Source organism: Poecilia mexicana, unplaced genomic scaffold (assembly GCF_051168715.1).
Source record: "Poecilia mexicana isolate PSO_F unplaced genomic scaffold, ASM5116871v1 scaffold_13, whole genome shotgun sequence".
Taxonomy (NCBI): Eukaryota; Metazoa; Chordata; class Actinopteri; order Cyprinodontiformes; family Poeciliidae; genus Poecilia; species Poecilia mexicana.
The window spans coordinates 28,226,813-28,240,896 of NW_028263382.1; the positions used below are offsets into that span (position 1 = coordinate 28,226,813).

The following is a 14,084-nucleotide window of genomic DNA, read 5'->3' on the forward strand; positions in this document are numbered from 1 at the left end:
TCAATCTGATGCGGAAGACCATCACATTTATTCTGCTGTAGAGGGCACAGAGGCGCCATTATTTCCCCCAAAAATGGAGACCAAACCTCGCCTAATCCTACAGCTGAAAGAGTCATCATGCCCTCTTTAATATCTGTACCTGAGACGCTATGCCTGGAAGAGATAGTGATTTTACCCACTGTGCACATGGACTGTTTACTCGTCTGCACTCTTGCAAACATTATTACTGTATGAGACGTAGGACTGTCGGGCTCCTTGATTACCTTTTAAAAAGAAATACACAAACACTGACTGGGCTGTCAAATTTGTTGAGCACGCAAACACAAACCGTCTCAATACATATCCTCCCCATCCCTTCTGTTACTCTGTAATAAGACGAGGGGCAATAACTCGTCTTGATTTCTCTGAGAGACTGGTGTTCTCTCAAACTCTGTTTCAATAAATAATACTCGGAGAAACACACATTATTTCATGTGTAATATCTTCTAGAAATAAAGCTCCTCATTCTCTGCCTTTTTAGTCGTAGCTGTTTTTCTTTTTTTTGTTTATTTATTGGACTTCACATTTTAAGTTTTTTTCATGTCTGCTTAAATCAGGCTGTTTATGCTCTGAGCAAAGCTCAGGGGAAGTGCAGATTTATCCTGCTGAGCACCTCTGGTCTTGTCGTCTGAGTGACAATAAAGCTTCCTTTAGTGTTGACTGTCTGTTTGATTACAGAACAGCTCCCTGCTGGCAGAGCATGCACTGGCCATCAGAAAACATATTTAAATGGTTATTTTACATAAACATTTCCAGGAAATTAGGTGCATCTAAGAGAAAGACAAAAACAACACGACATAAACGATCCAGCATAACATTATGACCAAAGCCCATTGCAGTGTGTAGCATAGTGCTAAAAGATCCCTGTTGGGTCAGAGCATGGACTCCACTAGAGTCCTGAAGGTGTGCGCTATGGCGTGTGGTTGAGATCTGGGGATTCTTTAGATCGTGTTAACCAATCAAACTCTTGTTTGCGTTCTTCTAATCATAACTGAACTGTTCATGCTCTTATTGGACAAACTGTCCTGTCAAAATAGGAAATATTTGTACCATCCATGTGACTTACCAGAACAGAAAATGTGATTCATTGGACTATTTTCTCTTCTTCTAGGGTGAATTCTGGTGCTCAGGTATCCATTGTTGTCAGTTTCAGTGGTGGACATGAGTCAGCATTAAAACTGAATGTGTTTCATAAAAACATGACTCATTTTTCCCATAAGAGTGATGGTCAAAGTACTTATTCGCTGTAGGAAACCTGATGAATCAAGTCGAACAAGATTAACTAACAGCAGAGTGATTTAGCTACACATAAAATTTTATGTAGCGAAGATTCCCTTACTTCGGTTTAAACTTTGAAGAAATACTTTTCCACAAGACACTTTAATAAACCACAAAATCTAGTCAAAAATAGCTGCTACTCCTGTGGTTGGTGGCAAGGATGGCCAATGTGCTAATTTATAATCTTGTTGTTATCCTTACCAGGTTTTATTTAACTTTGTGTTAGTACAAGCCTTACATAATGGTGGATATTTAAATGTGGTGAGATAGCTATCCAACATTGGCAGACTGTTGGCATCTTTAGAAAATGGAGCTATCTGAGTCTAAGGAAGGTGTTTCAGAAAAAAAATGATAGAATCCATTTTTCATTGGCTGAATAAAGCGACACAGTTCTGACATTACCCAGAGGCCCTTTCTGAGTGGGTGATCAATTCCTTGTGACATCTTATCCCTCAGAAGCGTTTGGTTCCCGGAGGTTCGAGTTCTGACCGAGACCACAGAAATCCTCGAGAAGAAGATGTTGCTCAACTAGTTGAGAGAGAACTGATCACCCTCTCTAGATCCATCTATGATTATTGTTTTTGGTTGTGTCATGTGTACGCTTCACAATTGAATGCTAAGACATGCTAGATTTATTTACAGTCATATTCTTGTTGGTTAGATTAAATAACCTTTAGAAAATAACAACCTTTAGTATTTTAAGCAGCAGTTAAATTGAGTAATTAATTGAAAATAAATCAAAATTGAAGACGAAAACAAAGAATCAATTCTTTAGATTGATTTTGATAGATTATGAGACAGACTGATGAATATTATCATAGTTTAAGATAGCTTTATATTGCAACGTGTTGTGACATTAGCATGAGACTCCACCTTTATTATTATGAAGAGTATCTCTTTTGTTGCTACTTCTTGTCAATTGGAATTTCCTCTTATATCTTATTTTATCTCCTGTTCCTGTCAGGATTTATCTTTGGCCCATTGCTATTGGAATATTAAAAAGCATAGTTGTGTCTGATTAACTTCATTTTGTTAAATCCTTTTGTAAACTTTTTCTTTTCTCCCTAAAGGTACAGCAACAGCAAGGTGCTATAATAAGTAGTGAAGGCATGAATATCTTATGCACATAAGATATTCTTCTTCTGCACTTCATTTAAAAATAAACCGTAACCCAGCATGGGCATTATATCTCTTCCCCTTCCCCCCCATTCAGTGCTATCCCCTGTGCTTTTGAATTTCCTTTCCAACCTAGAAGTCCTTCTCCTCTGAGTATCCTCGCTTCTCCTTCAGCCTTCCCACAATAGCGAGGGCTCTGTAAGCACAGCAGGAATGCTGTCAGAAGGGGATTGTCATGCCTCTGATCTGCTTAATAGACAGTAATGGTACATAGCTAATGAACAAACGGGAGGGGTTCTTCAAGAAGGGTCGAAATTAGACTTGAAGTTAGACGAGGGGAAGCTATTGCAGATGTTTCCCACATTTGAGTGGGTCAGAATGGAGATTAACCCCCAGCTCTTCTTCCACTCTTTCCTGCCCTCTACCACCTTTTTATGCCACTCCTTTTTCCTCCAGAGATCTCATTATGGGCAGACTCACTGGCCATGTGGCCCGAGTCTATCCGAGCGGGAGACGGTGTCCACATACGAACAGACCGTATAGATCTGAGGAGGAAGTGATGTTGGAAAGCACACTGAAGTAAATGGCGGAAGAAAGGACAAATAAAAAACACAAGCGCCTGTAGGACGGGGAAAAGAAGGAGAAGATAGCCAGGAATGTGTGCGTCTGTGCGTGTGTGTGTGTGCGTGTGTGTGTGTGCGTGTGCAGGGAGGGTTGTGTTGAAATAGAACAGGGGAGGATATTGCCTTAGGTTCCAGATTGTTATTACTTCTCCAGATGGTAGGGAGATGCCTCCAGCAGATTTATGCCTGGTTATAGCCGGTTTGTGTGCATAAAGGTGGCATGTCCATGTTTATATGCTGCCATATGTAAGCATTCACACAACGCTACACGGGTTTAGTTTAAGTAGCGTCAGCTAAATGCCATGTTTTCTACATAAATAACCAATTAGAGGCTTGTAGGGGGTTCACGGCCTCCAATCAAATCCCCATGCAGCAGCTGTAAAATATTGGTTTTATTAAAATGCAGGACATGAACTGCTGGAAATTTTCCAATAAACTGTCTAAAGACCCTTGGTTTCCAAACAAAAAATACAAACAACCTTTCAACATATTTTTCTTTTGTTTTGTGTCTATTTTGTTCTGGTTTATTTTTTTGCTCTGTGGTTGTATGATATTGATTTAATTGATTTGTCCTGCAGGAGGTCATCGGATGCGCTTAATGTGCCAGTGGAGACTGCTCGTGTGTGCACACTTGAGTGGGTTAATGAGTACACAGGTACGTGTGTTACTCTGAAGGTATAAACATGAAACAGCTCCTTTGATATACACACAGTACTATGCAATTTGACAACCACAACACTGTTCACATTCTAAAACAGTAAAATGTGAACATTTCACTATGATTTTAAAGGCGGGGTAGGGAAATTGGAAAAGTGACTTTGAGCTTTATATCATGTCATAATGTTTTTCCTACATAGAAAAAATGTTGCTGCTTAGAGTTTTTCACACATGTTTGAGGAATGCTTGAATCTCCCTCGGCAACCATTCAGGGGTGCCTAAATCCCCAAATGCTTGTTCTTACTTTGCATCGCCTATTTAGATGGTTGTTAATGGAGTAGCTTTTGTTTTGTTCACAAAAACCCAAAACAAAAAGGTATAATATTATAATTTCTTGGTTTTGCAATGGGGTTGCTGGAAGATCCTTTAGTTTCTATAACATGACTGTCAGTGCTTTTTGTGACCAGAATGACTCCAATCTTTTCAGTCGTTCAAGAAAAAAGCAGTAGCATCCATTTTACAGTAAGACTACTTACAGTTTATCAAAAGGTGGTGAAGGAGGAGTTAAGTTACACTTAGTAATTCAGCTGAAGAAGATATAAGTCCCTCATGTGGTTTCTCTGGTCTCTCATTAAAAAGAAGAATGGTAAGGTGGAAATTTTTTACAGTTTCAAAATTTTAACTTTCATAACTTGGTACATCTGGATACTGACAACCCCTTGATGCCTCCTGCAGAGAACCTTAGCCTGGGGCAGAAGATCGTGTCTAAACATATAAACATAGCAAAAGTGGGATAGTTTATACCAGGGGTCTTCCACTCCAGTTCTCGAGAGTCGTTGTTCTGCAACTCTTAGGTATGCCCAGGTCCAACACACCTGAATCAGATGAATGAATAACCTTCTCAATGGTATGCAGCAAAAAAATCCCAATAAAACACAAAGAAATGTATCATTATAAAAAAGGGCCATGAATATTTTGTAAGCATCTGCACCTGCACAAACTCTTAAACTCAAGCAGAAATTTAGACTCGCCGAGACTCAGACATAGAGTTATGATTCTAATAATCATTTCAAATCCCACCACATCTTATCTAGCTGCCATCACTCTCAACTTTCGTATTTTTAAACATCCATCATCCTCCCTCCGCCTCCCGGAGACATTAGCTTTATCCTCTCCTCATTTTCCCTTTCTGCCAAATAGCGATGATGAATCGCTAAGATATCTTCCCAATGGGCTCCCTCAAAATCAATAGCTATTTTGGAACTTTACTTTGGAGTGTAGGTTTATGGTGCTTACACCCATAAAATCCTTACGGAAAATAATTTCTTTGTTTCAAATAATAGCTGTTGGCCTGGGTGAATTAGCACAACTGTGAGGCATCATGATCCACTTACAGCAACATTGCAAGCTAAAGCTGTACTAATTTGTTTTGTCCAACAAATGCAATCTGCAGAAATCTTTCTCATTGTCATTCTTTTTTTTTTTTTACTTTGTTGAGCCTCTATCTGCAAAACACAAAGTTTGCTGCCATTTTCTTGAGTTAAAGGAAGATTGTAATCTTTATCTCAAACTGAAAGGCTTGAAAACATGAAAATAGAAGTCCATATTTCATTTACCCTAAGGTTACACATCAATAACTTCACAATAATGGCAAAGTAAAGAGAAGCTAGCAGAAAAAGATTATGTCCTGGAGAATCAGAAGAGATGACTGAGATTGTTTTGGCATTTTGGGATACGCTGATAACACTCCCTATATCTTAACAATATTTATAAAACAGAGTACTTTTAAGATGTTAAAAAACTTTTATAATACAGCACAAATCTACATGTGTAATTTATAACACACTCAGACAACACTGCGTCCATGTACAGACACAAACAAAGTATATGAAACATGCAGTTTCTCATATGACACCAGGAATGAGCTCTAATTCAGCAAAGATCTGTAAATATAAATCTGTTACGTTCTGTTGCTATTCCTGCTGTGTATTGTTTTTTTCTCGACAGTGACACCATTGTGTTTCGAAGTGGTACTGCAGCGAGTATGATTTAAATGCTCAAGTAGTCACTGCATGACACTCCAAGTAATTTTTCCCATGTAGCAATGCACAGCCAGGTGCATTGCTATATTAGAAAATGTCAACTTTTTTATTGTAATAGTTCAATTTTTGGTTTAAACGGTGCTGACAGGTGACCGCCAAAACCTCAAAAACTCAAAATCACAATCTATTCCTAATCAGTTAATGGATTATATGTAAGCAGTACCAGGTCCTGCTGAAGACCTGCGTGGGTGATTTTACAAGAAGAGTATTCAAGGTTATTTTTTGTAAAATCAAGTAGTGAGTTTTTTTTTTTAGAAAAATAAAGATGAATTAGAAGTGTAAAAATCTCTTTAACATGTGTTTTCTCCAACACATCAAGATCTGTCCACATTCATATGTCCAGAGACCAGACATGATTGTGGTTCAGTTTGGCTGATGAAGAGTGAGAGAAAGTTAAGACAGATAACAGGAAGGTTGAACGGAACGCAGCAAAAGTTACTCTGATCTTTTTTACCACTTAAATCTCTGTCACTTATGAAACATGGTGGATTTAGAAAAGTCGGCAGAGTTTTGAAAATAAAAGTCCAAAATGCATCTTCTCCAGGGAATACACGTTAATGCTGAGACTGTAGTAAAATACAATGTAGAAGGCAGTTTATATCTGAACTCTATAATTATTTTGTCTTTCCTTTGGAATAGAAAAATTATGTGGCAACTACTCTGAAATCGACTGAAAAAAATAAATGTTTAATAACTGCTCATGGCCTCATATTTTTATTACAAAAACAATTTAAAAATCCAAATGACCAATATTTTCATGTCAAAGATGTCATAAATCGGTCCAAATAGTTGATTAGTGCATCTTTAACTTGGATGATGAAAAACAGACAAAATCAGTTAAAATTACTGTAAAAAGTAAATATTTTTTTAGTGAAGATGCTCTCCGTAATGGGAAAAAAAGCCCAGCAACAGTACTCATAACATTGAAGCTGACAAGCAATCCTTTAAGAGAAACATGGGGAGGTGGGGTGGAGAAGCCAGTCTGATGTCAGCTTTTGTAATTTTGCCGTTTTTGCTGTTTTGATAATAAAATGATGGAGTTTATATCGATTTATACCATGATGGGTGGTAGCTTTACTGCCTGCGAGTCCATCTCTGTCTGCTCGCCAGGGCCTGAATATTCCTCCGGAGTTTATATTTTGCACAGGCAGTCAAATTTAACTTCTGTGACGGATACAAATGTGAGAGTTACTGTCTCTCAGCAAGCCAGCTGAGCTCAGGCCTGTTTTGACAGTAAATAAGCTAATAGGCAAATGTCATGACTGTTAAATGAGTTAAGCCCGATCGATGTCAACTCTCCAGCAGAGGTGTATAAATTCATTTGAAACCAGACACCGACTGACACCAATAAAACATTTGTTAGCAAATACAGAGGGGAGGGGCGAAGTGTGTGTGTGGGGGGGAGAGGGGGGTGGGGAAGAGGAGTGAGATGCGGTGTGTTTGCTTGTGCCTGTGTGTCTCTCCATGGAAGAAGCAGTGGGAGGCGTAAGGAGGGAATGACATGAAGTGAGTGTGAGAAAAAGGGATTAAGGTTGGGGTAGTGGTGGCAGCAGGGATGGAGCCGTCTCTTTGCCTTGTGAGATTATTGGTGGTAAGAGATGAGAGAACGATCTCCCACGCAGCCTGCAGAAACGCTTACACCAACACTTTCTCCTCAGAAAGTAAGGTGGAGAGGGGGGAGTGCAAACAAGTCACAGAGGTAGCAGCAGATCAATGTCTACAAACAACTTTCGCAAACAGACGGCGATGGACACAGACGTCCTGCAAGCTAAGCAAAGGTACATTTATGTGTGTGTTTATGTTTGAAGTTTTTAGGCAACAGGATTTTTTTTTTCCTCCTCCGTTTTCTTACTGCACTTTTCTGGGACATCCATCACTAAAATGACTTCATTAGTTACCGGGTTGTTTAGCGTCAGCACGGGTTCAGAGAAATGACTCTGAAGCAGCTCGTCTGCTCTCTCATTTCAACACGTTAGCTTTGATCCTTGGCTTGTGGCTCTGAATAAAACCAACTAAAACATCCCAGAAGGCCACACGCCCGTGTAAATCACATGGATCCACGGCAGCACCAGTCAGCACTTACATGGAAATGCATGCTTAAAGACTTCTACATATTGAGGTCACTCTACAAAGGAGAAGACCTTCAAAGCTAAATGCAGAGCAAAGGATGTGAGTTGCCTAACAATAATCTACATGTATGATGATGAAAAAGTAATTGCTGTCAAATGACTTATAATGCAGCTTTTAGATCCTTTTCTATAAGTAACCACATGTTTCAAGGCTAAGACATTTGCAGAGTTCAAGACCTCATCTGCATTCAATATTGCAGTGAAAACGTCTCGGTGAGGTAACTTACTGAGATGCTAATTACAGATTTTCAGATAAAAACAATCTCAGCACTGACTTTCTCTTAACTTGCAGGATTTTTCTTAGAAACCAGGCTGTATTCTGACATGGCGTACAACCAGGTACTTTCTATGGACTTACTTGCACTATGGCTCCCACCACATCCTGGAAAAAAAACAAACAAACAAAAAAAAACATGTATATATAATAAAGGACATAAGATAGTAGTCCTACTTTATATTTTCCAGACCTGTAATTTCAAGAAAAATACATAGTAAATTTTGAAAAAAAAAAAAAAAAAAACATCCTCTCCCATAAGTTCTGACAATATAGTCTGTATGTTTTTGGTAACCACTTAAAAATATCTTTATTTTAACTTGAAAGTTGAAGAAGGTAACCTGAATTTTTCAGGAAGCAGAAGGTCAGACGTCTTCCTGCAGTAAAGGATGATCCCTGAAAGTGCTTCTGAAAAGTAAACTGAAACTTTCAGAAAGCAACCTATAAGTTCTCGGAAAGAGGCAAGTACTGAATAAATACAAGGGAAGTTAACCTGAAATGAATAACGGAAGTGATCAGCATGACCCAAAACAGTACGGACAAATAAGCAGAAAGAAACTTGAAAATGCCATACAACAGGCCGGTTATTCAGAAAACGGCCCTGGGTGTCGTAAATATTACACCTGTACATTTCAGAAAGCACCAGGTTGTGAATGCACATAATGCAGCCCTGCCTTTGAAAAATACCCTGAGTTTTAATTAAACTATGGGCCGTGTAATGGACTGGTATCATTGTTTTTAAAATCGGCTGCAAATTTGATCTTTAATCTCAGATTGATTGGTCGTTTTATTAAATCATGTCAGAATGTAAATATACATATTTAAGTAATTTTTTTGAATATTTTTCAATCCATTTTACCAGTTAAAAGAATAACCGATTGTCAAATTATTTCCTCCTTTCACTGTTTTGCATCAACAAAACAAATTTGCCAATACGGCGGCTGCCAGAGATCTGCCAACATAAACCAGCAGAATCGTTGCAGCAGTCAAAACCATTGATTTACTATCAATAACCCAGGCATGGCCAGAGCAGGACATGACGAGTCGAGGCCCTTAGTGCATAAATATTACATTTGGGTCTAGTTTTACAGCAGATCATCATTTCCAGACATGCAGCTGCAATGTCAGCCTGACACTGATGCAAACAGTTGAATTCCTGAGTGTAAATCAAAGAATGTTTTCCAATGGAAGATGAAGAATGTGTGCTGCGGTATCTTCTCCGAGCGTATGCCTGTGTGTGTGTGCGCATGTGTGTGTGTGTGAGTGTGTTCAATATTGGAGTTTCATAAAATATGTATAAAGTATGTTTGAACCTTCCCCGCTCCCCTACAGGGCAGCAGCAAGGTCCTTCAAACCCACATGAGCCAACATGAGCACCAACACTCAGAAAGATATAATGTGGCACCCTGGCCTTACACTGATTAATGTCTGTCCTTCAGAGCCCAAACTGCCACAGCAGAGAGGGATGCAGCGTGAATGAGGACAGACGAAGTGAGAAAGACAGAGGGATTAGAGTGTGATGGACAGAGGAAGGAAGAGAAGAAAATATAGGCAAAAGGAGTGATGCAATGGAGTAGAAAGGGTAAAGGTGCTCGAGGGAAGACCGGGCATTTGCGCCTTTCTGAGTGAAAAGTGGCTCGAATGGTGAAAAATAATCTCAGTGGATTCCAACTAAAGCTTACAAGCATCCAAAGGATAAGGCCGAGTTACAGTAAACATGCTTTTGTATGTTTTTTTTTTTCCTGCTTGTAATTATTATAATCGAGTCAAACTTCACACACACACACACACACACACACAAAAACACAACTCTAGCACTTTCTGCAATTACTGTGAGTAATCACATAAAAAGAGGAAATGCAAGAAGAGTAATGAGGAAAACAAAGTGTCATGTCCATAATCAGAATTAACCCATCATCTCTCAAACACTGTGGACTTTTACTGATGCTAACAAAACAGTATCGGCGATGTCAAGTGATGATGTGATTGCTAATTAAAAAAATCCAAAATAAAATTAATTTTGACCTATAAGGGTAAATGTACATAATTCAACAAAAGCAACTACCGTAAGTGGAAGGACCAAATACAAGAGTTGCCTTAGTTCGGCTAAGCTTTTTGAAAACATTTCGAAATGTAACATCATGGTTGTAATTGGATGATTTTATTATTTTGATTGCTTTATGTGGTCTTTGCTTTTAAGGCGATTCTGAATGTTATCCTGAGCACGTAAGCTTTAAAGTGCCTCCGTTGCACTTTTTAGTTTTCAGTTTGTGTGAAGTACATTTTACACCTGAACACAGTTTTATGTAATAAAGTCTGTGGAAAAAAATCTTAAAGGAATAAATATGAATTTTTGTAAACAGGAATTAGAATCTACTTTACAAGCACACAGTCATTAATGCAATTTTTAGCCAGTCTGTGTTTAATTATTTTAATGTGCAACAAACTTTTGAGATTTTTTTAATTTCATTTAATAAATAAACTAAACAATATTTTAACAAAACATACACTGAAGATTTACTTTTGTAGAAAACTGATTATTTAGTCATTGATCGAAAACATCAGAAGTGTCTCAATACTTTACCTGATTGAAACTGTTTTTTTGGATTGATTATTTTCTGGTGTTTTGGGCAACCTTTTTTGTGTATTTCCAAAAACAAGAATGGGATAGGGGTCACTGATCAAAAAACAGATGCTTTATTTAGCGGCGTTCAATGAATGTGTTCGCTCAACTCAATTAACTTTTTCAGGCCTCTTTGTAACAAAACTAAAATGAAGAGTAAAAACATGGGTAATTACAAGATGAAGACTTTTATATTTGCATTTCAAGAGCAGCATAACTTGCCTTAATTTGAAATTATTAGCCAATTTAATAAAAAAGTAACTGATGGAATAAGTGTCATATTTAGTTTCAAGCAAGTAGCATAGTGTCGTGAGTAAAAACATCTGCTGAAAGTAGCATGAGGTTAACTGATGGTATTAATGGAACATTCTTTCAACATTTGAGTTGAAGATAATGAGCCAAAATCCCAACTACATCCAAAAATACACAATAGCTTGACAGGACAACATTTCCATAGGCACATTCACACCAGGTCTCATCAGGACATCATCTCACCAACACAGAAAAAAGGAGTGGGCTAAAAAAAAAAAAAAAAAAAAATCTAACCCACACAAAGCTGCCACAGCTGCTGAGCACGGAGACATGACATCATATTTTTCTGTGCTAAGTCTTTGCAAAGAGCGTGGGCAGGTGTGCACAGGCAGCTTGTGCGTCTCGGTGTGATTACTACACTGTGAGAGCCAACAGACAACGGGGAGGCAGCACAGCACGGTTTATGTCTGCGTGTGTGCGTGTCTGAGTCTGACACTTAGAAGTTGAGGTGATCTAAAGGAATCTTTTTCACATATCCATATCTATCCTCTTATCTCTGCCTGTGCTTCTCCAGCTCAGCTTTCTTTGTGATTTTCTCATTCACACCTCTCTCTCTCTGTCTGCTGATTGTCCCATTGTTTTGTTTTCTGGCTTTTTGTTTGGCTGTCATGCCCTGTGAGCACTCTTTAATTCTGCACACTGCCTCAAGATTACAAAGTGCCGGTGGAGGGGCGAGGCGGGGGACAAAGAGGGCAGAGGCACTTCATTAATCAATCAACCAGCTTTGAAAATTCACCTAATTAACGGCTAATTACGGATCCGGGCACGGTGCCAGCTGGCCTCCCATCCACCTTAGCCAGTGCGACCCCCGCGGCCCCCCACCAAATGACAGCAGAGGAAAACACCCCTCCCCTGTTCCCTCCTGTTTGCTTTCTTCCCCATTAGTCTTTTTATTCATGCATATGCTCGTCCGTTTGTTGTTTTTTTGTTTTTTTGTTTTTTGTTTTTTTCATGCTCCACAGAAACAACAGATGAGAGCTTGATAATTCAAACGGCGCAGCGGACAAGATGCCTGCGCCTCTCACTGCTGACTGACTTTCATCTCGCGCCATATGGTGGTCCGTTTGATTCACTTTTCCGCAGTCTTACCGGGAAAATATCTGAAGCCACCACAGGGTTGAGGACTTTCTCTGAGGTCCTGGTCTCTTCCCACCCGTGTCTGGTGCGGTTCTCGTCTGGGACCTCTGGGCTCAGCTTACGGGACATGCTGGCTCGCCAGGCCCGCTGGATGCTAAAAGAACACAATTATGGTTTTTAATTTTGACTTAATCATTAGTGTTACCTGAATTCTAAAATTATACTGCAGTTTTATCATTTTCTTTAGGTACACCCCTGCCAACGCACGCAGCGCTTTGCACAAATCCTCATTGCCTCTGGCCTTTTCTGCTTTTTAATCACATTTCCAAACAGTTTTTTTTTTCCCCATCCAAGTATTTATTACAGATTTTATATGATAGATCAGCACAAAGAAATGGAATATTGTGAAGTGGTAGGAAGAGAATACATTGATTTCATCTTTCTTTTGTATGTCGTTACATAACTAAACATATGGGATTCTGGCGTTATTGAAAGCTAATCAAAAACCATCACACTGCCTCCATGTGTTTCCCATGTGCACTTTCATTCTTTGGAGTTTTTCTATTTCATGTTTTGTTTGTTGTTTTGTTTTTTCTACTTTGTTATTCCACCTACATTTGCATAGCTTGTGAAACTTTAAGATGGCCCTGTGGGCAATCAAATGATCAAAGCAAATGACCAGCCACTCAATCAGCTCGTCTGGAAAGGCCAATACAAGCCTGTACAAAAACCTGAGTGGAGAAAATATGACTACAAACCCAAAGACATTATTTTTGGCCCAAAATTTGTCATTAATGTAATTTTACATAAAATTAGCACTAACAGAAATACAGTGGAGAAGAACTAATAACCAGTTTAGCACAAAATGAGATCTAAAAAGTGCAACACTGATAAGGAGGAAATAAATCAGAATGGTCTTAGGGTAAATAGAACATAGTGTAAATATAATAATGTACAAAATAACTGTCTTGTGATATGGACAGAGAGACATACTATCCAAATCAAGAAATGGTTAACACAAACAAGACTGTTACGAGTTCACCCTTGAGTCTGGTAATTTTGTGTAAACTCAGCAACTTCTGTAATGTGTGTGTGGTGAAGTGTGGACCCAAACACAGACGGGAGGCAGGTGAAACTTTGAGGAGAGTGAAGATTTCATTAAAACGCACAGTACAAAACTTAGAAATACAAGGAGCAAAAAGCAGGAAATGCATCCTGAAAATGGATCAGAAGTGAGAGCAACGGGACAATCAAACAATGAGTGAATGACAGCAAGATTTCATTTACTGGGTGTGTCAAATTAACTGAGTGAACTGGAACTGTGGGGGAGCATAAAGAGGGTGAAAAGAAACAAACGTAAACTGCAAGTAAACATAGGAGAAAAACACAAAGGGAACAAAGTGATGAGTGAAATATCGGTAATTATTAAACACAACAGACTAGACATATGTTGAAGTAAATAATGATATTTTTATTTCATTCTTAAATGGAAAATGACTAATGTAAATCTTCTTTCCAACTTGTCCCATCAGTTTTTATTTTCTTTCTTTATACTTTTGCAATTTCATGTTTTGTTGACACTGGTTTGCACACTTCCTTGACCTCTCTCCTCGACTTCTGTCACGCTTCGGTTCGCAACCTTTACAAACAGTTCTTGCTCCATCTATCACTTTCGAGTCTCTTTCATCCATGCACCCCCCCCCGCTGCAGCCCCCAACGCTGAGGTTCATGATGGAGCGCAGGATCAATTACCTGATGGAGAAACACCTTCACCTCCAGTGGAGCAGAGAGACAGCTGAACCGAATAGAACAAATTGAATAAAGCCATAACTCTTCGCTCCAAAACCAATACCT

At 38.9% G+C, this 14,084-nt stretch overlaps 1 protein-coding gene across 1 annotated transcript in view; it reads right to left on the minus strand.

Moving 5' to 3' along the window:
• schip1 (schwannomin interacting protein 1) overlaps positions 1-14,084 on the minus strand; it is a 264,204-nt gene that overhangs the window by 238,194 nt on the left and 11,926 nt on the right. The window contains exon 5 of the mRNA XM_088011990.1: positions 12,243-12,384. Within this exon, the coding sequence (XP_087868116.1) occupies positions 12,243-12,384 (142 nt within the window). The remainder of the gene's footprint in view (positions 1-12,242; positions 12,385-14,084) is intronic.